The 26265-nt window shown below is 60.1% G+C and overlaps 2 protein-coding genes across 3 annotated transcripts; one reads left to right on the top strand and one right to left on the bottom strand.

Annotated features, from left to right (window-relative positions):
• Positions 1–1561: 1561 nt before the first annotated feature.
• On the bottom strand, positions 1562–12489 carry ZNF598 (zinc finger protein 598, E3 ubiquitin ligase). 2 transcript variants are annotated; one of them, XM_047839151.1, is made up of 12 exons: positions 12249–12489; positions 7235–7347; positions 6588–6717; positions 6164–6375; positions 5848–6065; positions 5355–5472; positions 4566–4789; positions 4312–4396; positions 3416–4203; positions 2880–3030; positions 2616–2766; positions 1562–2524 (listed from the first exon to the last, which is right to left on the bottom strand). In XM_047839151.1, exons 1-12 carry the CDS (start codon positions 12471–12473, stop codon positions 2174–2176), a joined length of 2766 nt encoding a protein of 921 aa, XP_047695107.1. In that variant the 5' UTR covers positions 12474–12489; the 3' UTR covers positions 1562–2173. The 2 variants fall into 2 exon arrangements, with proteins under 2 accessions (XP_047695107.1, XP_047695109.1); XM_047839153.1 differs by having other exon boundaries at positions 5364–5472.
• Positions 12490–18023: 5534 nt separating this feature from the next.
• Positions 18024–22264, top strand: NPW (neuropeptide W). The gene is made up of 3 exons (XM_047837718.1): positions 18024–18139; positions 21166–21856; positions 22078–22264. Exons 1-3 carry the CDS (start codon positions 18024–18026, stop codon positions 22192–22194), a joined length of 924 nt encoding a protein of 307 aa, XP_047693674.1. The 3' UTR covers positions 22195–22264.
• The last annotated feature ends 4001 nt before the right edge of the window (positions 22265–26265 follow it).

Raw genomic sequence — 26265 nt, 5'->3', positions numbered from 1 at the left:
GACAGACAGACAGACAGAGCATGAGGGGGGAGGGGCAGAGAGAGGGAGACACAGAATCCGAAGCAGGCTCCAGGCTCCGAGCTGTCAGCACAGAGCCCCACGCAGAGCTCGAACCCATGAACCGTGAGATCATGACCTGAGCCAAAGGTCTGACGCTTCACCGACTCAGCCACCCAGGTGCCCCTCATTTCTTAGATTTCTAATTGTTTGATAACCTTCTGGTTGAGAGAAATGGCCTTGAGAACTGTCTCTGGGGCTGGAATGCCAGCTTGGCCACATCTGAGCAGGGCTGTCTCAGGTAAGTCTCTCAGCTCGTCTGTGCCTCAGCCTCCCCTTCTGTGAGAGGGGATAATAATTCTGGTCCCAGGAGCGGGCTGGGGGTCATGCTAAGGCATATGCAGAGCCCAGAGCAGGGCTTGTCACACGGCAGGCATCACTTAAGTGTTGCCTAATAGTAGTATGGTTCTTGCTTCATTAAGAGTAGCTTATTTTAGATACTGTTAACAAGATGCCTTATTATCCAGATTACTCTTCTGTGGGGCTGGTTTTACTCAGGCCTGCAAAGAAGGCATCAGCTGTGAGGGGCTTCCGGTGGGTCCTAGGGAAGGCAGGTGGCCTCTACGCGGCCCAGTGGAGGGTAAAGAGGGTGAAGGCTCTCTCCGCTGCTGGGATCCGAGCACGGCCATCACCCACGGGCCCTGCTCTGGTCCCAACCACAGGCAGGCAGCACCGCCCAGGCCCACAGCGTCCACACAGGTGGTACCAGTGCAGTTGTAGGGTCCTGGCCTGGCCCCTCATCATCGTGGGTACCCCCTTCCTCATTTAGAAAGACATCTCTGGGGGCACTTGGGTGGCTCATTTGGTTAAGCGTCCAACTTCAGCTCAGGTCGTGATCTCCAAGTTCGGGGGTTTGAGCCCGGTGTTGGGCTCTGTGCTGACAGCTCGGAGCCTGGAGCCTGCTTTGGATTGTGTCTCCCTCTCTCTCTGCCCCTCCCCCCCTCACACTCTGTCTCTCAAAAATGAATAAATGTTAAAAAAAAAAAAAAAAAGCTCAGTTCTCATGTAAGGACACTTCCTTTTCTTTATTTGGATGTGGTTGTGTGTTTAGAACTACTGTTTACGTGGTTTAGGGCAGAAAGGGGAGATTTCTCTGGTCCCCTTCTGAGATACTAGATCTGAATAATTCACAAATTATTTTTTCGCAGAATTTCAGACACGCTCTCTTCTGATGTGCTTTTGCGGTTTACCTCAGTAGCTCCTGACCAGTCTGCAGGTGCAAACCTTGGCTCTGTAGGACTCCCATGTTCTGGAAGGATGGTTTTACTGGCTACTTGACTATAGGTCAGACATGTCCTGGTGTATTCCTGGGAGGCCTGGGCGGTGCCAGACGTCCAGGACAGGGCACTGGCTGGTTGCTGCTTCCTGGGAGCACAGCCCAGCCGCCCCAGCTCCGCGCACGGGTCGTCCCCACCCCCACCCAGTTGCTCCCTGGCTGACAGCTCTGAGCCCCCCAGCTGCGGGGTGGTCTGGGAGGACAGAGGAGCTCAGAACACAGGCTATGTGCGTTATTGCAAAATAAATTTATTTGAAGATACACGGTCTTATAAAAGGTCAGAGGCAATTAGAGATCCCAGATTCAGCTTGTCTCATAAAAAGATACAACCTCAAGTAGCACAATTTCGCATCTGCTTTTAATCCTGAACGTTCTTGAATCACGAAACAGCCAACTGTTTACACAACACGCTCAACATCTGACTCCAGCACGGGTGGAACCACAGCTTCTGGCTTGGGGGCCGCAGCGCCGCAACCCTCTGGCTGGGGGGGGGGGGGGGGGGGGCGCCTGGAGAGGGCCACTGTTGCCACCAGCTCGGACAGCACGGACAGGCTACGGCCTCCCAGCCCTTCCCTCCCCTCACAACCTCCAAAAGCGTGAAAACAAACCAAAAGCAGCCCGCCACCAAGGCCTTCGCCCGGCTCCCAGGAGGAAACGGGATGGACTCCTATGTGACGGTGTGCTGCCGGGGCAGGGTGGGCCTTCCTGGTGACCCCTGGCGGGCTGGCCAGCTGAGGGGCCGAGCAGGCGGCCTCACCAGGGCCTCACCCGGCTGCACGGCAGCCAGGAAGGAGGAAGGAGGCTCACGGGTGTGGCGGCTCCTGCCCATGCCGGCGGGAGCTACGTGAGGATCCTGGCGATGGCTTGCAGGGAGGGAAAGTCGTTGTCCTGGGCGGCGTGCAGTGCCTGGTGGCTGCTGACGTCCCCATGTGCGAGCACCTGCTGGCAGGTGGGGCACACGCAGCAGTCCAGGCCCGCCGGCCGGGCACTGGCCTGCCACGCGCTCTTCTTCTTCTTGGCCTTGGTGCCCGGAGGCCTCTCTCGGCCTCGGAAGTGCGTGTGCGCGGACAGCAGCTCCTGCTGCTTGGCCGTGTCGGGAAGGAGCACCAGCAGCTCGTTGAAGATCTTCTGGAAGTTCTCCCCGAGCAGGTCACGGCAGCTCTTGTAATACTGGGCCGCGGAGATCACGCCCTGCCATCCAGAGCCAGACCCAGTCAGGCCCCGTGTGGGCCTGAGCCCCAGCAGTGGCTGCACCGGCCCCCCACACCCCTGCCTGACTCACCTGTCTGAACTCCCCCGATTGGCTCTTGAACTTGCTGAAGCGGGCCTCGTCACTCTGCAGGAAGTCCCTGATGGACTGGATGAGCTGCAGGTTCCTCTCCCGGAAGTTCTCGGGCACCAGGTAGGCCTGTGGTGCAGGTGTCAGCCTCGGTCTGGGGGCCGAGAGATGGGGAGGAGGTGGAGGCTTCAGCCTCTGGGGTGGCCCAAGGTGAGGGCCCTCCCCGGCTCCCGGGGGCACAAGGCTGCATGGCCCACCAACACTTACGCTTTTGTGGCGGTGGCAGTGCTGGGGACGCAGGCCGGGTGTGGGCTGGGCAGGAGGCCGGAGAAGCCAGGCGGCGGCTTGCTGACAGGGGGCACCAGGCCGGGTGGGGGTGGGGGTGGAGCGCCCTTCAGGAGCACCACGGCGTTGAAGCCTGCAGGGATGGCCCCGCCAGACCCAGAACGTGACCCTGGCTGGCTGGGCTCCAGGGGCCACTGTGGCTCCCCCTGCCGGCCAGCCCACCAGCTGCGCTCCCTCGGGCAACACTGGCCTCTTGCCCAAAGGTGACTTACTCCCTCCTCTGGAAAGGCCAAGGCCACTAGGCCTGCCCCAGTTTACAGGGAGGGTAAGCAGACTCCTCAGGGGGGTGCCGCCAAGCTTCCGGGGCGGCTGGCCCCTACCTCGCAGGCTTGCCGTCCCTGCTGCTGGCCGGTGGCTGCCCCCACAGCCCCTCAGGGTGTGCTCCCCCCTCCCCCCGGGCCCAGGGGCTCCAATCTGACCCAGATGCCCAGTGGCGGGCCTGAGCCAGGTGCACGTACCTGGGGGAGGGGGCATCCTGGGTGGGCAGGGGACTCCCAGTGCTGGGAAGTCTTCTTGGGCTGTGGGGCAGGGAAGGGGCCCCAGGGGCCGTGGGAGCCCAGGGGGCTCCTTGGGTGTGCTCCGAGCCGGGGCCGGCCCCTCCGTGTGTCCGTTGACAATTACGGCAACTGGCCCCTCGGCTCTGCCGGTGGGTGCGCCGGGGACCCGCTCGGCCCCAGGGGGTCCATCTCTGTCAGGGGGCGGTGGGGGCGGCGAGGCGGCACCCGGCTTCTCTGAGCCCACCTTCTTTTTCTTGCCAACCTTGGTGAGGGTCTGGGTGGAGGCCAGTGCCAGCAGGGAGGAGACGGCCACCGTGGTGGGCACGCTCCGGAGCTCCTGGGCGGTGAGGCCGGCGCGGCCATCCTCCTCCTCCTCCTCTGAGGGGGGTGGCCCGCCCTTCTTGCTGCCCTTGCCCCCCTTCCCAGCCTTCCTGGGGGGCTGGCTGCTGCCGCCAGCAGCCTGGGCCCCTGTGGTGGGATGCGCCACTTTCTTGCTGCCACTGCTGTTCCAGGCAGAAATGAGGCTGGTGGGGGCGGAGCTGGGCTTCGAGGCGGAGGACACCAGGGCGGGGAAGTCGTCCTCCTGGAAGGTGCTCCTGCCTCTGGCAGGGACATGGTAGGCCAGTGCCAGCCCCGCGGGGCCCAGAGCAGCCGCGGCGGTGGACGAGGAGGAGGCGGAGGAGGAGGTGGAGGCGCAGAGGCTGGGGAAGTCTTCGTCCTTGAGCTTCGAGGTGGGGGGCGGGAGGGTGCTGAGCCCGGGAAGGGGAGTGGCGTCAGCGGCCTGCGGGGCCTCCCCTGCCCCGCACCCACCTTCCGCAGGAGCCCCCCTCTCTTACCCTGGTTCTGTGCAAGCGTACCTTGGAAGCATGGCCCCTGCGGCCGGGCCGGCTGCCGGGAGGGACTCCTGGCTTATAGGACCATTGGCTGAGGCTTCCTTGGGGCCTGTGAGACATAAAAGGACCCGAGGTCAGCGCTGAGCAACGTCCAGGGTGTGGGAACAGACCCCCCGGGTGAGCTCCCGGGGGCCCCCACCAGTCCCAGGCACCGTGTGGGCCTGGAGCCTGCCTCTCACCTCCCAAGTGGCTCCCATGCCAGGGCAGAGTCAACTCACCTGGACCTTCACCCTGAGTCCGGGGCGGGCGCCGGGCACCTCGGAACTCCTCGAGACCCCGTACCCCTGCCTCCTCCTTCTTGGGCCTGCCGCCCTCCTCCCGGTCCTCACTCCTGCGTGTCTCCTGCTGCTGCTGCTGCTGCTGCTGCTGTTGCTGCTGCTGCTGCTGCTGTGCGGCCACTGAGGCCCGGATGGCAGCTGCCACTTCCCGGTCCTCTTCTTCCCTGGGAGGGGGAGGCCTTCAGGCTGGGCAAGGCCCAGGACTACAGCGGTGCGCACAGTGAGGTGCTGGGGAGGGGCCCCCCACCCCCGATGCATCCGGCCAGCGGGCACAGGCCCACCCTCACTGGCCAGGAGAGGGCGCTGCGGATACGGCACGACTCAGGTGCCAGCCTCAGGCTGGGGCTCCCTGGGCAGCCAGGGAGCCCAGTGCTCCGGGCTCCACAGATGCCTCCGTCCTGCCTGACACTGGGGGTGGCACCCGGCCTGAGCGTGTGTTTGCATCAACAGCGTTTCACAGCTCAACTGCACGGAGCCCCCAAGTGACACAGGCCCCCGTCACTCACCCCGACCCGTGTTACTGGGGTCTCTGGCTACAGCTAGAGAAAAGAGCAGGGCACGTCCGCTTGCTCAGGACACTAAGCAGGCCCACTGCCAGGTACAGGACGCCAGACACCGGAAGGCCAAAGTCCCCCAACCCCTCTGCCTGGTCCCAGCCCAGTTGTCGGCCGCTGCCACCGCCGCGGGGCCGGCGCCAGGAGAACGTCAGCGGCACGCAAATCCTCCCACCTCTTGTACCTCCAGCTTCCTCGGCGGCTCTGCTGGGCTCCGCGACCACTGGCCCGGCCCGCACGGCCTTGGCGGTTGTACCTGTCCACCTCCTCGTAGTCCTCGCCCCCGACGACCCCTGCGGCCGGCACACAGCCTGTCACGGGCCCGGGCCGGACCGAGGCAGGTGCCCCAGGACCCCCGAGGATGGGCTCAGACACCTCCAGGGTCTATGTCAGCCCCAGGCGCTCCTCACTCCACCCTACTGCCCCACCCCCGCCCCTGGGGGGGGGCAGATAGGAGACACCAGGAGCCGACTGCTGCAAAGGGCTCCCTGTGGTCACAATGTGCTCAGACGCTCAGGGCTCGTTGAGAGGCGAGGAGGTGCGTGTCTCCCGTCCACTGGCACATGAGGGGTCAGGTCAGGACCTGGGTCTGAGGTCTGCAGGCCCCCGGGGAGCGCCCGGCTGGAACCGGAGGGAGCCCCGCTCCTCAGAGGGAAGGCTGTGCTCACCCTCGTTCCGGCGAGAGTGCCGTGGCGTGTAGCTGAACTGCAGGTCGATCTGGCGATTCTGGCGGGCCTCGGCACGGCTGCGGCTGTGGCAGGCCGTCCTGTGGGCCTTGAGGTCAATCTCGGTGCGGAAGGCATGGGTGAACTGCTCGGTGCTGCAGCGACCCTCCTCACACAGGAAGTGCTTCTCCCGGAAGTGTTCGCGCAGGTAGGCGTAGTCGCTGGCGGGGGGCCGGGGTGTCAGCCGGAGCCCGTGGGCTCCGCCACCCTGGCCAGCGGCCCTGCCCAGCCTGCTCGGGTGCCCGGGGCCCGCGCCCACCTGTAGTAGTCTTGGGCCCCGTCCGAGTCGCAGAAGTGGCAGAAGTAGTGGTCTCGCCGCAGGTGTTTCAGCAGCTCGTCATTGTCCAGGTAGCGCTCGTCACAGAACTTGCAGAGCGGGTGCCCGCGGTGGGACGTGTCATCGGGGTCCCCCTGCATGCGGTGCCGCGCCAGGTCCTTGCGCGAGTACCATTTGCGCTCGTACGTGAAGATCTGCAGGGAAGAGGGTGCTGGGCGCCGGGGGGGGGCCCTTCCCACAGCCCCGCAACACAGGGGACCCGGTGGTGCTGGTGCCAGCTCTGGGCCCCCAGACGCCAGCAGCCCCTCCCCGCCCGGGCTGCGCGAGGCAGGACAGCTGGGGGGACGCGCATGGTGGGGGGGGGGGGCTGGGGTGGCGCGAGCCAGGAGAGCGGGGCGGGGCGCACCTTGAGGTGCCTGAGGCACAGCTTGCAGCAGAAGAGCTCGTGCTGCCTCCGCATGTGCTGCTCCAGGTCTCCGAAGAGGCCGAACGGCGGCAGCTCGGGGCACTGTGGGCACTCGTGCTGAAGCAGCTGCCTAGAGACACATCGGGCCCCCCCGGCCGTGCGGGCACTCAGTGGCACCGGCCGGAGCGAGCCCTGGCACCTACTCACGGCCTCTGCGTGCGCTTTGGGAAGAGCCAGGACGACGGGCACCCGGCACGCCCACCAGCGCAGGGGCCCCGGGGTTGAGCCCGGCTGCGGGATGGCCGACCTCTGCGTAGGGAGGGCACGGTGACTACCACACTGGGAGCCAGCCCCTCACCCGGCCCGCGACAGCCGCGCCCTTCATGGGGTTTCCTGCCACGGGCTAAGATCCCAACTCACGCGGGCTTGCGTGCGCCTCACACGCCCCAGAAAGCCGGCACCACGCTACAACGCAGCGCTTTCCCTAGACTCGCCCCGCCCATCCACCCCTGCTGGGCTGACGCCAGGAAAGCAGGGGGGCCCTGACACGCACGCTGCCCCCTCACCCACCCGAGGGCCGTGCCCATCCCTGCCACAAGCCCCTCCCCAGACCCAGGCTGGCTGCAGGCCCCTGGGACCCCGCTCACCTGTACAAGGCAAAAACCTTGCCGTCCGCGAAATAGATGTCATATTTCTTCTCGTGCTGCAACTGGTGGAGGGGGATTGTGGCAAAGGCGGGAAGCTTCTTCCCAAAGACCACCTGGAACCAAGCGTGAGGGGCCTGCTGAGAAGGGCTGTGGACACCCACTGGAGGACACTGTCTGGCTAAGAAGAAAAGGAGGCACTCCGTGGGAGGCCCACGTCAGGCCCTGCGGGCAGCAGTCTCTGCTCTCCTGGGCCACCCAGGGCCCCCTCTCCACACCTGTGGCGTGCCCACCTGGGGTTGCCCGGATGGAGACGCAATACCCGGCCTGGCCACCAGGGGGCGGCAGGCTCTCCCTCATCCACAGCCAAACCAGCTATGCAACAGACCGAGGTCATCCCAGGGGCGGTGACCCCAGGGGGCAGTGACAGGGACGAAGCAAGCCAGGGCTTAATCACATGGGTGTTGAGCACAGGCCAGATGCAGTCTAAGAAGCAGCTATGGAAATAATGTCACCAGGACGAGACAGGCAACCACGACTCAAGGCCTAGTCATGCTCTGTCCACCCATGATGCCACAGAGGAGTCGGTCATGGCCCCTGACTGCTTCCTGGCCAGGTTCCTGCCTGCCATCCGGTTGTCAGGGGGGTCAGTGCCGAGCTGCGGGCACTCAGCAGGGGCAGGGTGCAGACACTCCTGCAGCCTCTTTCCCAGGGGTCTCTGGCACTCTGAGTACAGTGTGCTCAGCCCCTCCACAGAGCCCAGCCCCAGGACCCTCTCGCAGGCCCAGGCCTCTCCTCCTAGACAACAAAGGCACTGTTCCCTCCAGGCTCCCTCCTCACTGGCCCCCACTCCCCTCCCTTGGATCCAGACACACTGCTGGTCTCGCCATGCCCCTTCCCACTCCACCACTGTCCCCCCTCGCCTGGAGCTGGTCACTCGCCTCAGCTCAGAGTCCTCACCTTGGGCCATGTCAAGGTCATCCCTGTCATGTTTAGACTCAGCTAAGCTCAGCCAGGGAGGATACCTGGGATCAGAATGGCCATGAACTTGGAAAAGCGCAGTACTGGGTGGGGAGAATGGGTGGTCACAATGTCCCCCAGCAGCAGGACGGTTAAAACTGGCTCCCTGGGGGTCCTGGGGCAGAAGCTGGGGACCTCAGTCCACACTTCTGGTGATACACTGTGGGTAGAAGAAGCCGACCCCCACACCCCCATAGGAGCCCAAGGGAAGCATCAGGGTCCAGCCACACCCATTGTGGGGGGTGGAGGAGGACGAGCTTGCCCCAACAGGCTTTTCTTCCCCTTGATGTCACGTCTGGCAAGGCTGGGCAGGGTGAACGTGACCACCCACCACTGCCCCTGCCACGCAATGAGTGGGTGCTCATTACAGCTGTGCTCCTGAGGCTCCCCCTCCCCCTGGTTTTCTCCCCAGGACTCCGGGTGTCACACTGGCCTCTTCTCAGGAGACCTGCCCCTCTGGGGCAAGCCCCCACCCAGCCCTGCTTTCCGAGCCCAGACCCTAGTCCCTACTGCCTCTTGCCAGGGGACCAGCGCCTGCACAGGCAGAGCCCTGAGCTGGTCAGGATGCTGCAGGCCGGCCACAGATCACAAGGCCTGTCGTGCAACTCAGGGTCCTAGCTGTGCTGAGGCAACACGGACAGCAGACTTAGGAGCCCGGCATCTGCCCACAAGGCGGCTCAGCAGCAGCCCGTGAGGGAACCCCCGGCCAAAAGGCATCCAAGTCCAGCAGACTAAACAGAGGAACAACTTCCTTCCGCAGAGGACACCAGAGCCGGGTCGCACCGTCACCACTGCCTCCCCCAGCTCCGGCGCCTTCCTCTCCGAGGTCTGCCCTGATCCCCCTTGGGAGTGTCTTGCTGCGGGCACCCTCGCTGTGGACAGAGGTAGGGTACAGTCCTCAAGATGGACTGCCGGGCTGTGCTGAGCACACGTGAGCCACGCCAGGAGAAGGGGACACTGGGCTGGCTCGGGAAGGGGAGGCAACCCCAGGAAGAGGTCGGGGAAAGGGAAGTGGCTGCGGCACACAGGCTCAAGGCTGGGTCTGTCTGAGAATGAGGGGGAGCAGGTTTGGAGCCGGGGGGTGCGAGTGGGGAAATGCCGGTGGCCCCTCCTAGACAGGCTGTGAGACGGGCCCCCGGAGGCCTGCACCAGATGCCAGGAGAGTGAGGGGCAGGCAGGAAGATGGCAGTGCGGCTTGGCGTGGCCAGTGTCCCTGCCCACAGCACAGGGTGAGCGAGTGGCAGGACCGAGTCGCCAAACAAGGTCAGGGCACGGTGGCCCAACCCGGGACGCAGAGGAACCTCACGCATCCCACCAGCATGGCCCGAGACCCACCTACCCTAGTGATCACCCTGATGGGAGAGGGTCATGGGTCTGAGGACAGAGGCACAGGCCCAGCCTGGACACGTGAGGATGAACCATCCCGGGAAGCCCCTGGGTGGGCCAGGCAGCAGGTGTCAGAGGGGGAAAGGGCACCCCTGGGTGGGTCCCAGGATGCCAGGCCAATCCCTGAAGAGAGGGAGCAGGAGATGGGAGGAGAGCCCTGCTTGGACCCCCACGAGGTGGGTATGTGTTCCTGCGTGGGGCTTTGCTGCTCCCCACTCCCAGTATGCAGTGGGCGCTCCCTGAGCACGAGTGGAAGAAGGGATGGGTGGCGCTAGCATCGACCACTGGCGAGAGTGAGCCTGATGCTGAAAGTGGGCCCCATCTAGAAGCACAGAAGCATCTAGAAGCTCCTCCCTGAGGAGCCCAGGTGGACCAGGCCAGTGGGGATGAGCCCCAACAACAGAAAAACAAGACCGGTCAGCAGGTCTGGCCTCCTGACCTGTCATCAGCAGGTCCCCTCCCACCTCCTGCCTGTGAAATGGAAGGGAGACTAGCTCAGACACATCCCACTTTGTACAGCAGCCCCATCAAACCTCTTGGACGTGCGAGGGGCATCAGGGCCAGGTGGAGGCCAAGACCTGAATCATCTCTCAGAAGAAAACGGCCTGTAGGAGAGATGTGACTGGGGAAGAAGGGTGGATGGGAAGCCTGACATTGGTCTTGCCGGTGCACCCTGGAAACCATCTGGGGTGGACAGAGACAGACCTGAGAGACAACCTGGGAGCCTGGCCTCGCCTCTACCCTGAGCACCTGCTGGGCAATCTAGATCAGTCTGGCTCCTCGCCTGACCAGCAGCTGCAGGGCTGCTCTGCATCTGCTCTTTGCAACGCCTGCCCCAGGGGCAGACACAGGGAAGTGCCCGGTCCAGGGGTAGGCCTGTTGCACACAGTCCCTTGGCTCACTTTCCTCCCAAGGTTTTACAAAGACTTAGTCCTGTAAGGAAGGACAGAGCAGAGGCAGGGTTCAGGGGCTGGGGGTTGCTGTGGGATTCCCTGGAGGGCATGGCACATTCAGAGGGCAGTGTAGGACTCAGCAAGGGAACATAAAGGACCGGGGTGGGGCTGCAAGTTCAAGAGTGGGAGGGAAGCAAGATGAACAGAGAGGATCGTCATCTCACACACTTCCCGGGACACTCTCCTGCTGCCCAGTAATTCAGGGCAGGCCCGAGAGGAAGGCCAGAATCAGCCAAAGGCACCCAGTGCCAAAGCACGCCCCAGCAGGAGCCTGCTGACAGCTCATGTCAACACCCCCTTGCCACAGAGCACTGGAAGGGTGTGGGACCCACAAGGAGTGAGAGAGGCCAGATGCCGGCTAGAGTAGCCACACATAGGTGCCTGCTCGCTTCCCGAGCGAGACCGGCAGCCCCGTCCTTCCTGGAAGGAAACTACAGGTGCACTGGGAAACCTGGCCATCCAAGAGTTACGTCATGCCATGCAAGCACGCAAGAGTGGCAATGCTGGGAGGCGCTCACTAAGCCACAGGCCCAAGGCTTTCCTGACCACCCCTCCACCCTAGATCTCTCCCAGGGCTATCTCTGTTCACCCCATGATAGACTGGCGGCATCTCCAAGCGTCTCCTAATGGAGCACAGAGTAAGTGCCCATGGAGAGCTCGGGAATTATAGCATCAGACATAATTTCTACTTAAACAAAACAAAACAAAACAAAACAACCAAAGGAACTACTCCTCAACAATGCCATGTCTGCGTCACTTCTAGGAAGAAGAAAGTCAGATTCCCTGGCAGATGTCACCAGCCCAAGCTTTCCATGAACAAACCACGGAATTTCACAATGCTGGAAGCAAACAGATCTCAAAGCAAATCAAGGGAGCTCCAGCTAGGTGCTCCCAGCCAGCATCTGGCATTACTGGGAGGGTGGGGGGGAATCTCCATGGTGTCCTCTGACACTCTCCATGGCTTCCAAGTCTGGAAAGAGTCATAAACATCCCCACCTCCGCTGTGGAGCTGAGCCCCTCCCCCCCACCCTGAATTGGCAAGGAGGAGAAAAACTTCAGAACACTTTTATCCCGATCCACCAAGAGTCCTAAGGAAACCTCGATGGTCCTGCCTTCTTCCCCTGTGGTGGGCAGACCAAGGGCCACCGCCCCTCCATACATGAAGGCGCCGGTCTATGGAGGGAGGACTTTGCTGGGGTTAACTTGAGGGACCCAAACACACGTCTGGGCTGGAAATACCCACTTTGACCCTCTGCTTCCAGGAAAGACTGCCTCTGGAGGTGCTCCCTTGCCCAGTCCCCTCCACCCCAAGTCCTCCGCCTCCAGTGGAGATCCCTGAGGAATAAACTCTCCAGAGCAAGCAGGTTAGGTAGTTCTTGCTCTGATCATGCCCCTTCCTGTGGCCCGGCAGGAATCCCTGCGGCGCAGGACGAACCGTCCCCCCCAGGGACCGATCCCTCTTCGACCCAGCTGAGGCCACCCCCTGCCTGCCGGCCCCACGGCCGGTAGCCAGCCCCGGGTGGCCCCGTCAGGCTTGTCTTTCGGAAGCCGGCGCCGCCAGGCCCGCGGCCGGACACCAGGAAGGCAAAGTCCCTTTCCGGCCGCGCCCCGCGCCCGCCCCGGCGCCCCGAACGCGCGGCCCGGCCGGCTCGGCGCACCTGGCGCAGCTCCTCGCGGCACACGGCGCAGTAGCGCTGCTCGCACAACACCCGCATCTTGGTGGAGCAGCGGTAGCACACCGGGTGGTCGCAGCGGCCCAGCGCCGTGGCCTCCAGGTCGCCGCAGCACAGCACGCAGCTCCCGCCGCCCCGCTCGGGCGTCACCGCCGCCGCCGCCTCCAGGGCCGCGCGCCGCCCCTCGGCGCCCGCCACCGCCGCCGCCATGGTCCGGGCTGCGGGCCCCTCCGGCCGGCGCGGCGCGGCGCGGCGCGGCCTGGCTCCCGGCGGGCCCGCCCCTTCCGGGGCGACGTCAGCGCCCCGCCCAGCAACGGGCCCGCCCGGCGGAAGCGCGCACCGCGACTTCCGCCCCAGCGAGACGCGCGGGCCAGAGCAGGGCTGCGCAAGGGCTCCGTGGCCAGAGCTCTTCGCGCGGGGACACGCAGCGCCGCCGGACGGGTGCGAGTGTCCGAGCGACCCCGGATGACGCTCAGTGTAAGTGTGCCCCTGCTGTGGATGGGCCGTACTCGCGTGCAAGCGCTCTCCCGTGTCGCTGCGAAATGCAGAGTTAACGCGACGGCCCGTAGTTTATAAGCCAGGCTCTCGTCTCGGGAGCCTAGCATTTCTCTCCAGCCCTCACCGCTTGTGTTTGGAACACACACGGGCCTGTTCGCCAGGCACCGCCACCACCTGCCTAAGTAAGAATTTCCTGCAAATCCTTATTGGAAAAGACATCCATCTCCGAGCCAGGGACTGTCTCCCCCAATCCTTATGGAAAAATCAGGCAGGGAACCACGTACTCTTGACTGGGCACACCCTGCTGAGCTTGCGGGAGCCGGGGGGGGGGGGGGGGCTTGTCGCGGAGTAGCATCAGCGCAGGTTTGTTGAATTGATGGTGGTGAATACTGGGGCTTCCTCCCTGCCCTTGGAGGCCAGGCACACTCCAGACCTCCCTTACGTCATCGAAGGAGGCGAGTCAAATCTGAAACCTTGTATAAAAAAGGCAGTGTGTTGTAGGGAACGAGTCTGGACTTTATTTTTAATTATTCTCTTCTTTTTTTAAAAATTTTTAAATGTTTATTTTTGACAGAGGCAGAGAGAGAGAGAGAGTGCCAGCGGGGGAGGGGCAGAGAGAGAGGGAGACACGGAATCGGAAGCAGGCTCCAGTCTCTGAGCTGCCAGCACAGAGCCCGACATGGGGCTCAAACTCACGAACTGTGAGATCATGACCTGAGCTGAAGTCCGTCAGTCGCTTAACCGACTGAGGCACCCAGGCGCCCCACCCCCTTTTTTTATGTAGGCTTCATGTCCAACGTGGGGCTTGAACTCAGAGCCCTGAGATTGAGAGCCACCCAGATGACCCTCTTTTTATTTATTTATTTTTTAAGTAGGTGCCATACATAGCTTGGGGCTGGAACGCACGACCCCGAGATCAAGAGTCATGTGCTCCACCGACTGAACCAGCCAGGCACCCCAAGCCTGGACTTTAGAATCAGACAGAAATGGGATGGAAACCCCCCTTCAGCCACTTACTTGCTGGCAAACTTGATTGGCTCACCAAACCCTTGGCTTCCTCAGTTGTAAACAGGGATCATCACACCAAATAAATCTGGTGGACTGGCCACATGCAGTTGCCATCCGACTCTCATGAAAGCCCACTAAAATGACAGTAAAGGAATAAAACACTTTCAATCCACAAGTGCAAAGAGAACAGGAAGGGAGGAAACAGCTAGTGAAACACATAAACAAATTTTAGGACAGGAAAATGACGGAGTGACTTATTTTAGGAAACATTCTTAACACCTTTGGGGGGAACCCTGGTAAGTTTCACTGCTGGCGAGCTGAGGGGGTGGACTAAAAACTGCAGTGTCTGCAAGTCAGTGCATGAACCCGGGGACCTGGGCCCTCCTACCCTGCCCTGATGACTGTATCCAATCCCTTCCGCCCCACCACATGCTCTCAATAGACTTTCCAGTGGAGAAACTGACCAGCCCCAGAGAAAAGCTTCACTGAGCACGGCGTTACAGAAGGAAAAGCCATTCCTACAGTGAAGCCCCTCACTCAGCAAGCCATGCCCCCACACAAAGGGCATCCAGGTCTCACGCATACATGGGGACAGACAGGCAGCCAGATCTCTAGACTTAGAAGGAAAACCTGCAGTGTGAAAGATAGACCAGAATAAGCCAACCCAGAGAGCAAAAGAAAGGTTTTAGAAAGAGCTGTATTTGGTGTGCCTGGCTGGTAGAGCACATGACTCTTGATCTTGGGATCGTGGGTTTCAGCCCCATGTTGGGTGTGGAGCCTTCATTCATTCATAAATAAACAAACAAACATACATCATACACACACACATACACACACACACATACATACATACATACATACGCATGGGTGGCTCAGGTCATGATCTCATGGTTTGTGTGTTTGAGCCCTGGCATCAGGCTCTGCACTGACAAAGCCTACTTGGGATTCTCTGTCTCCCTCTCCTTGTGTCCCTTCCCTGATCTCTCTTTCTTTCAAAATAAATAAGTAAACATTTAAAAAAAAAAAAAAAGAGCTCTATTTGATATTTCCAGAAAAGATACCGCTTCCATGAAATGAGAATAAGATGCCTTGAACGATAACAAGCACCAAACAAATCAGAACAAGGAAGAGCTACTAGAAATTAAAAACATAAAAATTCAAGAGCAAAATCGGAAGATACAGTTAAAGAAATCTCCTGGCAAGCAGAACAAAAAAACAGATGGAAAATAGGATGGAAATCTTTTTTTTTTTTTTTAATAACAGTAGCTGTGACTTCTTTTTTTTTTTTTAACGTTTATTTATTTTTGAGACAGAGCATGCACGGGGGAGGGTCAGAGAGAGAGGGAGACACAGAATCTGAAACGGGTTCCGGGCTCTGAGCTGTCAGCACAGAGCCTGACGCGGGGCTTGAACTCACAGACTGTGAGATCATGACCCGAGCCGAAGTCAGGCGCTTAACCGACTGAGCCACCCAGGCGCCCCAAGAGGATGGAAATCTTACTCTAGAAGGTACGATATGTAATTAATAGGAACTTCGGAGAGAACACAGAAACGGAGAGGGGCAAATTACGAGACTAAGGTAACACAGGCCACAGCTCAGGGACACAAGTCTCCATACTGAAAGGGCCCAGGCAAGGAAGAAAGGCCGCCCGCGAGTGACATCATCAGGCACGGCAGAGGCAAACAGGAGGACTGCAGACCAAGTGAAGATCCTCCCCGCCCCCCCACCCCAAAGCTTGAAGGAGGGGGAGGTGAGGAGGGAGAAGACCCTGGAAGGATGGAGAACCAGACTTTACTCCTGGAACACGGGAAGCTGGAAATTCTGTCAAATTTTTGAGGGACTAGGATATCCATGCACACCTTCTATGCCCAGAAAAATCTTTCCACTAGGCATAAAGCCACTGCCATAAAAGGGACAACGTATTTAGCACACATGAAGCTACCAGAGGGTTCACGTCTCCAAAATGTTAGGGACTATCCGTTGGAAGATGATCTGGCATCCAGAACACGGGTTTCATGCCAGATGAGAGTGACAGCAAAGTGTGGGATGGTGCCTGTGCGGAGACTCCTGAGTAGGTGTGAGAGGAGAGGGGTATGCAGTCTGGAGCAGGAGGCTGCCACCTCCCACGGGGAGGCCTCCAGAAAACACGGTACTCATCGGGTGCCCTCACGTGCTTGAGAATCCGGAAGAGTTACTGCAAAGGGCTCAACCTATCTCTCAGAGCCTTTGGGGGAAAATAGCAAGATAAGCATACAGAGAAACAAGCAGAGAAAAAAAAGTGACAAGCATTCGGCAAGAAAGGAAACCTAACCATAGTACATTACTTGGCTTAGCAGCGAAACGATTTACACGGCCATTGTAATGTGCACGCTGACTGGTGAGTTAGCCAAAAGTTGTGATAAAATCCTATTAGAAGGATGGAGGGATGAAAAGTGGGCCTATCGGGGTGTAAGAGGGCCGAAGCTTCATCTGAATTTGTAGGAAGGCTTTTGGCGCTGCCTGCAACAGATACTTTGGAAAGCAGCAGTTTATGATCTAAGGGTCTGTGGTTCCCAATTGGGGGCGGTTTTGCCCCCAAAGAGGCATTTGTGGTGGTCACAGCAGAGTGGGAACGTTACTGGGATCTCCTGGTTCATTAGTTTCCTGTTGCCACTGTTAAAAATCACCACAAATTTAGCAGCTTAAAACAACACATTCCTTGTCTCACAGTTAAGGAATTCAGAAGTTTTAAATGAGTCTCAACTGGGATAAAACCAAGGTGCAGGTGGGGTCCTCACCTTCTGATGAGAATCCGTTTCCTCGTTTTTCCGGCCTTAGAGGCGCCCCCCTCCCCCACCCCGTGCCTGCAAATTGCGTCATGCCAGCCTCTTGGTGTCGTCCCCACCCCTTCCCTGACCCCTCACTAAAAGACTTCCACACTAAAGGACCCATGTGACGACGCTAGGCCCACGTGGATGATTCAGGACCATCTGCTTATATTAAGGTCAACTGATGAGCCTGCCTAATTTCTAATTTCGTCTGCAAGTTCAGTCCTCTGTCCCCTTATCCAGTAAGAGTGCACAGGTTCCAGGATATGTGGGGTGCAGACGGCTTGGGGAGAGGCTGTTACTCTGCCTGTACAGATGAGTGAAGGCCAGGGATGCTGTTACACGTCCGACAGTGCCCAGGGCAGCCCCCACAGATGCGGGCAGTGCCAAGGGTGAGGAGCCCCGATGTGGCCATCAGTTTTGCTGGGGGCTTCTGGTTGGGAGGGGGCGAAGGGAGCTTCCTGGGGAGCTGAAGTCTTTGCTCTCTTGATCTGGGCTGTGGGCACACAGATGTATGCATCCCTAACAAATGCAGTTGTTAGATGTGCACACTGAAAGTATGTTACGCCTCCTTGAAAAGACCACTGGGGGGCCTGGATGGCTCCCTTGATCAAGCGTCTGACTCCCATTTCTGCTCTGCTCGGGATCCCTGAGTCGTGGGATTGAGCCCCACGTTGGGCTCCGTGCTGAGCTAGGAACCTGCTGGGGATTCTCTCTCCCCTGCTCGTGTTCTCTTTCTCTCGAGACAAAAAAAACCCCACTGATTTTTAGAATAGCAGTTAAGTTTACGATTTTTTTTTTTAATTTTTTTTTCAACGTTTATTTATTTTTGGGACAGAGAGAGACAGAGCATGAACGGGGGAGGGGCAGAGAGAGAGGGAGACACAGAATCGGAAACAGGCTCCAGGCTCTGAGCCATCAGCCCAGAGCCTGACGCGGGGCTCGAACTCACGGACCACGAGATCGTGACCTGGCTGAAGTCGGACGCCTAACCGACTGCGCCACCCAGGCGCCCCAAGTTTACGATTTTTAAATAGGGGGTAAAACTAGAAGAAACAGCTGGGGGACTTGTGAGCACTTGCATCTGCAGAGCAGGACTGGGATGTGAACGGCAGGCGGGGCGGTGAGGACGCCTTTAATGTTCCTCTCCTGGTAGCATTAATTTATAATGTAAATTACCTTACTAGAAATTAGTAATTAAAAATAATAAGACAGGGGCACCTGGGTGGCTCAGTTGGTCAAGCGTCTGAGTTCAGCTCAGGTCATGATCTCATGCTTCAAGGTTTTCTGCCCCGCGTCGAGCTCGGTGCGGACAGCTCGGAGCCTGGAGCCTGCTTTGGATTCTGTGTCTCCCTCTCGCTGCCCCTCCCCAGTTAACACTCTCTGTCTCTCTCTGAAAATAAATAAATGCAACATGAAAAATAAGACGAAACAGAAGTTTGCTCCATGACCGCATCCTTAGGCTGGAAGTCCCTGTCGGGGCCAGGCTCTGTGCCCAGTGTTGAGGTTGAGCATCAGGAAGATGTCCTGGTCCAGGAGGGCTTGGTGCCCGTGCGGGAAAGGTGGTGCGGAAACAGGCCAAAGCCACGTTCCCTTGGTTTCCAGGAGGCTATTGGGTGGATGAAGGGAGAGGCAAGCCCCACAGAGGAGAGTCAGTTCTCATGGCCATGGATCTGTCACCTCCTCCCCTCCTCCCACGGTGGAGCTTTGGCTCCAGACCCTTAGTGGGAGAGGGGCAGAGGCCTTTGTCACTGGGTCCCTGGGTTCAGGGCTGGGCAGGGCACAGAGCCCCCTCCCCGTACCCTAAACTGGGAGTCCCCAGGACTACTGTGTGCTTCGCTCCCCCCACCTGGCCCTGGGCTCCCTCCCCCCAGGCCTTCTGCACACCTGCACCTGATAGGAGCCCCGCTTCCTCTCTGCCTGGCCTTCGTCCCTTGTTCCCACCATGACATTTTCCTTCTCGGCTTCACAGCTATAAAAAGGCAGGACAAGCGGCTCGGGTTTTAACTTCAGACACCGAACATCATCGTGCAGAGTACTTTCCTCTCTTTAGCCAGTCGTGCTTTGGGGATTTGTCTGTGCTGGTACTTGTAGCTGGACTTCAGTGTTCTAACCGCCTCGGAGACTGCATTGCCGCCTAGCCACAGGTGATCCTATGCTGACGCCTCCCTTCGATCCCTGGGGGCTCCAGGAGCCCCCAAGTACCCTTAAAAGGGAGGATGTGCAGCGTCAGAGGACCCTGGCAGCCCGCTTCGTGCCGCGGTGCCCGCCCACCGCACACTCCAGGCGGCTCTCCGGGCCCCTTATGGTGCCCCGGGGGGAGGCTGCTTTCCATGAGGCTCCCTGGTCCCATGGTCCTCCATGTGCGCCCACGGCTCCCTCTGCGCCCGCCACCCCAGCGGCGCCTGCCCCGTCACCCCTCCATCAGAGTGTTTTACCAACAGTTTAGGAGGCAGGTCAGCCTCTGGGACGGTAGCAGCCACAACCATTTTTTTATTTTTATTTTTTAAATTAAAAAAATTTTTAATGTTTATTTTTGAGAGAGAGAGAAAGAGACAGAGCACAAGTCGGGGAGGGGTACAGAGAGAGGGAGACACAGAATCCGAAGCAGGCTCCGGGCTCCGAGCCGTCAGCCCAGAGCCCGACGCGGGGCTCGAACTCATGAACCGTGAGATCATGGCCTGAATTGTAGTCACTCAACTGACTGAGCCGTCCAGGCGCCCCTTAAATTTTTAAATGTTTTTATTTATTTTTGATAGAGACAGAACGTGAGCAGGGGAGGGGCAGAGAAGGGGATACATAGAATCGGAAGCAGGACCCAGGCTCCGAGCTGTCAGCACAAAACCCGATGTGGGGCCCAAACACATGAACCCCGAGATCGTGACCTGAGCCGAAGTCAGATACTTAGCTGACTGAGCCACCCAGGCTCCCCTGCACAACCATTTTTTTAGCAGCTACTGTGTGCTAGGCATGGCCCCAACACCCACGCCTGAGTTCATGCTCACAGCGAGCTGATGAGGGGCCATTATCATTCCCAGTTTGCAAATGAAGAAGCAGACAGGAGAGACTGGGACACACACCCTTCCCCCACACCCCCCACCACCAAGCACGGCACACATCCCCCCCCTGTTCTGCAGGGCCCTGTGGGGAGGGCTGCTGCTGCTTCTGACTGCCCCCCAGAGCTTGCCAGAACCGTGTCGGGCCCCTCCTCCCTTCGGCAGGTGCCATCCTCTGCCCCCACAGCCCCACCTGGGAGGAAGGACTGGCCCAGACTGTTCCCTTCAACTCCCGGAATCACCCCTTCCCTTTTGCTAAAGACACAGGCAGAGGGTGAGGGACAGTTTCCGTCAAGAACTTCAGCTCAGACCCCCAACCTGGGGATCTAGGTTGGAGCCCACTCGCCCCACCGTTACCCAGCAGGTATGATCCAAACAAGTCCATTTTCCTGCTGCCTTAACCTTCCTCACTGGCAAATGGGGTCAATAATTGACCCTCCTCAGCTCGCCTGGCTGGCTCAAGTCACTGGAGCACATGACTCTTGATCTCAGTGTTGTGAGTTCGAGCCCCACATTGGGTGTAAAGAGTACTTAAAAAAGTAAAACCTTGGGGTGCCTAGGTGATTCGGTTAAGCGTCTGTCTCCTGATCCCAGCTCAGGTGATCTCAGGGTCTTGAGTTCAAGTCCCGCCTTGGGCTTTACTCTAGGTGCATACCTCACATAAACAAACTTAAAAGAAATAATCATCCTACCTTCATGGCATTGTTAGGAGATAGAAATAAGACATTTCAGGATCCTTGGTGTCTGGAATCTAGAAGGTGTTAGTTGAATGTTGTGGTTGCTGGGGGTGCGGTGAAGTCGGATTGTTTTGAGGGCTGCATCCTTCCTGGGCTGGGGCTCTGGCAAGAACGGGTTGGGCTCTGCCCTCTGGAAGGGGTTGTTAAACCCCTATAGCCAGGAAGGAATACTCGGGGACTATTCACACCAGGGCCATGTAGACGGGATCCTGAGTGATGGCAAGGAAGGGAAGGATGTTCCAGGCACAGAAGTGCAGAGGTGGGCAGAATCACTGGTCGCTGGGTACAGCAGAAAGATGATGGAGACTGGCCAGAGAAAATGGTCTTGGGTGGGGGGAATCGGGACCAGAAAGCAGGCTAGAGGGCCACAGGGCCTCATCCTGCCCAAGCCAGGGCTGCCGGATGAGAGGGGCTTCCTCTTGATTCTGGAAGCCCTAGGGAACCACTAACCAACTCAGGGAGGGCTCCGTGGTTGCAAGCATCCAGCTGCAGCTGGGAAATGGGTTGGTGGGCAGAAGCGAGGGTGGGAAAGGAGAGGAAGGGGTAGGGGACAGACTGAAGAGCTATGTAGGTGAGGACAGGAGAGCCCTCCGGGAAGTAGATCCACAGAGGGTTCTTGAATGATGCAGAGGGCTCTTCCAGCCTCCGTCTTTCCTCTTCAGTGTACAGCCTACAAGAGCTGTGGTTAAGGGGGCACGCCTTCTCCTTGGGGGGAGGAGGAAGCAGAGCAGCCCCCTGGGGGAGGAGACGACAAGGGCGCTCCCAGCGGATCGTCAAGATGAGCTCTGGCTGAAGGCCCACCGCCACTCAGAGAAGGTGCTTTGATAACCCACCCACGTTCTTGCCACGGCAGCCCGGGCCTCTCTTCTCCCTCCTTTGGGAGACCAGCGGATACCGCCGGGACGAGCAGGGGCGGGGCCCGCGAGCGGTTATAGTCGGATCCACGGCGCTCCGGCCCCCCGACGCCGCCGCAGTGCCCGCAGGGCGCCGAGACCCGGTTGCGTTAATTCTTGGCCTGCCCCGCCGGGCGGCCGTTCCCGTGAGCATCCTGGCGCGGGGCACGGGGGTGCGGGGCCCTGCGGGCCGGCCGGTGCTCGCATTGTTGCTGCTGCTGCTGCTGTCGCTGCCTGCTGACGCCTGGTACAAGCACGTGGCGAGTCCCCGCTACCACACGGTGGGCCGCGCCGCGGGCTTGCTCATGGGGCTGCGCCGTTCGCCCTACATGCATCGCCGCGCGCTCGCTGCCGGACCCGTTGCCTCGGACACCCAGGGCCTGGGCGCGTCCCCGCAGGAGCCATCTGCCAGAGACACCCTCCGTCCGGCGCCCGTCCCCCGAGGTGCTCTTCTGCTGCCCTCTGGGGTTCGGGAACTGTTGGAGACCGGAAGGCACTCGCGCGCAGGGCTCCGGGTCAGTGCGCCTTGGAGCTGGCGCCACCCCGAGCGCGCGCCGGAACTGGAGCCAGGGCTCCTCCGCGGAGCAGGCCAGGTACGTGGGGAGAAGGGGGCGAGGACGTCTGGGGAGATCTGAGCCCGGTGCGCCCACTCACATGCCCACGAGGCACCCCACGACTCTCCTGTCTCCCACTCCTTAGGGAGAAAGGCTTCCCTGGAGTGTCCTACCCTTTCCAGCCTTGGGGACGTTTTGTGTGGGGGGTGGGTAGTGGAGGGCGCACAGCCCTATCCTCGAGGTCCTGCTCTTCTTTCTAGAGCCTTTGGAGATTCTCCTGTTCAGCCACGGTCTGCCCAGAGAACCGCGTTCGCCGGACCCCAGGTCTCCAGGGCTATCCTGAGCGCAGCCCCTGCTGGCAATGCCCTTTCTCCTGACCCAGGCAGAATAGATTAGTTCTCTAGGGCTCACAGCGACTGGTCAATAAATTTGCCTGGTTCATGTGTCCCCATGTGTGACCCCTTTCCTCTGTGATGTGTACTTGGCATCTAGCTCTAGGGCACAAACAGCTGCACCCACGCCCTGGCAAATATCAGGAGCCTTCTCTCTGGCCAAGGGATACCCTCTCCTAACCATCTCCAACTGTAAGTGCTTGGGGAACAGAAGGGGGGACAGAGGCAGAGACATTGCTGGGGCCTAGGTCCCCTTTTCCCTTCTCTGCCAGTACTGCCCCTCCTATTTGGGGGTGGGGTCATCAGACCAGGTCCCAGGGTCCCACAGGAGGAGAGAGGTCTCATGGGAGGTAGGCACGAGTCAGCCCCTGGGTCCTGCTGCCATCCACCAGAAAGGAGAGTAGGCACTCATACCCTACCAGCTGAGAGGGAGAGCCCCCACCTCAGCCTCCCAGGAGCCCTGCAAGTGCCCCCCCTCACTGTGGCCCCTGGCCAGGTTCGGGAGCCCTGGCAGCCCACCCAGCCTTTCCCCCATCTCCCGGCTTCATTTCAGCCACGATCTCCTTTGTACCCCTTCTTCAGGCCACACTCTCCTCCTAGGGAGGAAAGGCCCCTTGCCTCCCCAGAGACTCTTCCCCCTCTGATCCTCTCCACATTTCCAGTTATTGGCTCCAAGCCCCATGTAAATGTGCTCTGCCATCTTGAATGAGGACCTCCCTCCGCCTGGGCCCCCTTATAGATCCTGCTCACAGGTGCCCGGGCCCCTCCACCCTTCTGCTCCCTCATTAACCCTCCTCAGTATGGGCTCTGACTCCCACAACTGTTCTGGACCAGACCTCGAAGTGCGTGTATGCTGTGCCCTGATACTGTCTGCCTCCCGGAGCCCTCCCTTGGCCATTTGGCAAGGTCTTCCCTTGGGGCACCCAGCAAGGACTGGAGGAGGGGTGGTCCCATGCCTGTTGGGCCAGCTAACTTCGACAGGCCCACCTAGAACTGCCCCCCACATTCCCCTTGGCCTCTGGAAGCCCCTGTCTCTCCTTACTGGCAACTCCTCATCTCCTGGATGCATCCTTCTCCACACGTGGTCCCCTAACGTGGGCGCTCTTTTTTACTCCACCCTCCCAATTCTTACCAACCCCTGGATTTATTTATTTATTATTTATTTTTTAGTGTTTTTTTTATTTTTGAGGGAGAGAGAGAGACAGTGAGCAGGGGAGGGGCAGAGAGAGAGGGAGACACAGAATCCGAAGCAGGCTCCAGGCTGTGTGCTGCCAACACAGAGGCCAACGCGGGGCTGGAAGTCACGAGACACGAGATCATGACCTGAGCCGAAGTCAGACGCTTAACCGACTGAGCCACCCCGGGCGCCCCGACCAACCCCTAAATTTACTGACTCTGATTCCAGGATCTGCACTGAGGGGAGGGGCGGCCACCTGACTCCTCAGGTCAACACACTCTCTGCACTCCAAGTCCACTCCTGCCAAACTTGGTCTTTCACAACACGCGTGTCCTGTGCACAACACCTCAAGGGCTCTCCACCACTGATGGCACGAAATCCATGTGCCACGTGCACAAAGTCTAGGGCTGCCCTGCCCCGCAGTCTCATTGCTCCCTCCCCTCCCTCACACAGAGAGCAGGAACTCTGGGCAGATTCCAGAACAGCCCCACGGTCCACCCTGAAGAAGGACTGTGGGGCCTCAGGCCATGTTTAAATGCCCTCCTCAAGGGCTGTGCCAGTCCTGGGCTTGCCCTTGGATGTAAGCGATATTTCCCCAGTGCTCGCCAGCGCCTGGTGCCAAGTGGCCTGTAAATGTTTGGTCACAAGTGCCGGAACACTTGGTGAGACGCTAGGTTTCACGAGGCCTGGAGGTACCCCAGTCCAGAGAGGTTGGTGCCAGGTCCAAGGTGAAAGTCCCCGATTAGGGACTTGGCAGAGGCCCAGCTTCCCTGCCCACCACCTACGTGCACCCCCGTGCCCCTGCAGTACAAGGAGCCCTAGTGCGTCGCTCCCGCTCTAATCTCCACCCAGCCCGGGAGGCCGAACCGAGTCGGAGCCAGAGGGGCGGGGCCTGGGCCAGCCCCTCGGATGAAGCGATCCCAGCGACAGCCAGCAGGTGGCGCTGCGCGGCTGCTCTTTCGGGCTGCAGTCTCCCTGGGAGCAGGGGCGTGGGCGGGCCCAGAGCGGGTGGGCGGGCTCCTGCGCTGCCTCCCTCGCTGGTCGTCGCGGTTCTCCCCTTCTCTCCCCTTCTCGTCTCCGGGTCTCTCGTTCTCATCACAGTTTCCGTCGCCCTGGTCCCCCGCCTGCTCCAGTTTCGAGCTCTGAAGAGAAGCCTGGCGTAGTCCGAGGGAGGAGGCCATAAGCGAGGTCCTGTCATCCCCTGGGGCCATTAATGCCCATTAGGGAGGCAGCGCCGGCCCGGGAAGCTCTGGGCCATTACCGGGGCGTCAGACTAATGGCTCCACCCCACAGACGGGCCCCCGACCCTTCCTCTGGCTCGGGACCAGGCCTCAGCCCACTGCCCCAGCCCAGAGTCCCCGCCCAGGCCCAGGCTCCGCCCATCGCTGGGGGCGTTGCCCCTGGGAGGTAGCCAGAGCTCGGAGGAAAGCCCCCTCCCCACCAGTGGAGCCCCAGGCCAACCCACACCCCAGGTGGACCCTCTGCGGAGGGAATCCCCGGGAAAGGTCTCCGTCGCCGCCTGTCACAAGGCCTGTGTGGCAAGGTGGCAGGAGTGGGATGAGGGCTTCGGGGCGTGGGGATCACCTCCCACCTGACCTCCCCCTGCTGCCAGCCTAGATGATCACTTTCTCTGGCCCATTTCCCCCGAGACCCCAAACAGCTTACAGCCCCTGAACACCTTTCTGTCTGCTCTTCTGAGCCTTTGTCCATGCTGTTCCCTCGGTTTGTTTCTCTGTCTCGCTTTTCTCTCTCAGTCAGAGGCTGGAGGAAGGGCATGGGAGAGTTTGCCCAGGAGAGCAGCTGGGTTGTCTTCCCTGCCTCTGTTGTCGGGCCCCCATTCTTCCCCTGCTCCTCTTCCCCATTCCTGCTCCCCCTTTGGAACTTAACCTGCAGCTCTCCTTTATTCTGGGGTGTTACCTACCTCCCTTATTAACTCTACTTTGTCACCTTTTGTTATGCTGTGAAGCAGTGTTCCTGGCCCCTGACTATTACCACCCACCCCTGATTCCGCCTCCCTCCAGTGGTGGTCTGTTCCCATCCATCGTGACTCAACTGGTTGAGTCCTGGGCTGCGGGAGGCAGTGAGGGCCAGTGGCTGATCCCGGGAGTGTCTGTCCTATGTGTGTGGGTGGGGTGGGGTGGGGTGGGGTGGGGTGGGGGGGAGGAGATGTCCAAGCTTCCCAACCCGGAGGACCAGGTGTTCCTACCTTCTCTGCCCCCAGCCTGGGGGGCTCCCATCCAGCCACCTCCCTAGATGCTGGTGTGGCCCCAAGCTACAGCCTGGCAGGTCCTGGCTGGTGCTGGTTGCTATGGGGTGACCCCCTAAGCTCCATCAGGAATAGTATATAGTACACAGCACTGCCACACCCATCCTCACAGCCACCGGGAGCAGCAGCACCAGGTTGGGTCCGGAGAGGCCAGTCACAGGCCAGACAGGCAGCCTCTGGACAGAAAAGCAGACAGACGCCTTTGGCAGCATCAGCCAGGAACTTAGAGGTGGGGGTGGGGAAGCAGCCATGCAGCTTTGGCCTAAGTGGCTTTTAGGGGCAGCAGCTGAGGTGTGGACACCCAAGAGGCTGCAGCCCAGGAGGCTGTCCAGAGGAGGGCTCTGTGCTTGGGCGGAGGCTGGGAGCCCAGGCTGAGGGCACTGGAGAGGGGAGAAGGAGCGGCAAGCACTAGGCCCAAGCTGAGCCTGCCTCTGTCCCCATGGGGAACTGCCTGGGCTGGTTAAGCCTCAGCCCGGGGAACCAGGTATGTGCAGGGGGCTGGGCAGGCTGGGAAGGGGCAGGGGCAGGCTGAGGGGGAGCCTGCAGCTCAGCCGTCTTCCTGTATCCGAGGCTGGGGAAGCGCTCGGTGGTAAAGTGTGGACTTGGCATCTCA

This window comes from Prionailurus viverrinus, chromosome E3, assembly GCF_022837055.1.
Source record: "Prionailurus viverrinus isolate Anna chromosome E3, UM_Priviv_1.0, whole genome shotgun sequence".
NCBI classification, from domain to species: Eukaryota; Metazoa; Chordata; class Mammalia; order Carnivora; family Felidae; genus Prionailurus; species Prionailurus viverrinus.
This window is presented reverse-complemented; position numbering and strand designations above follow the sequence as displayed.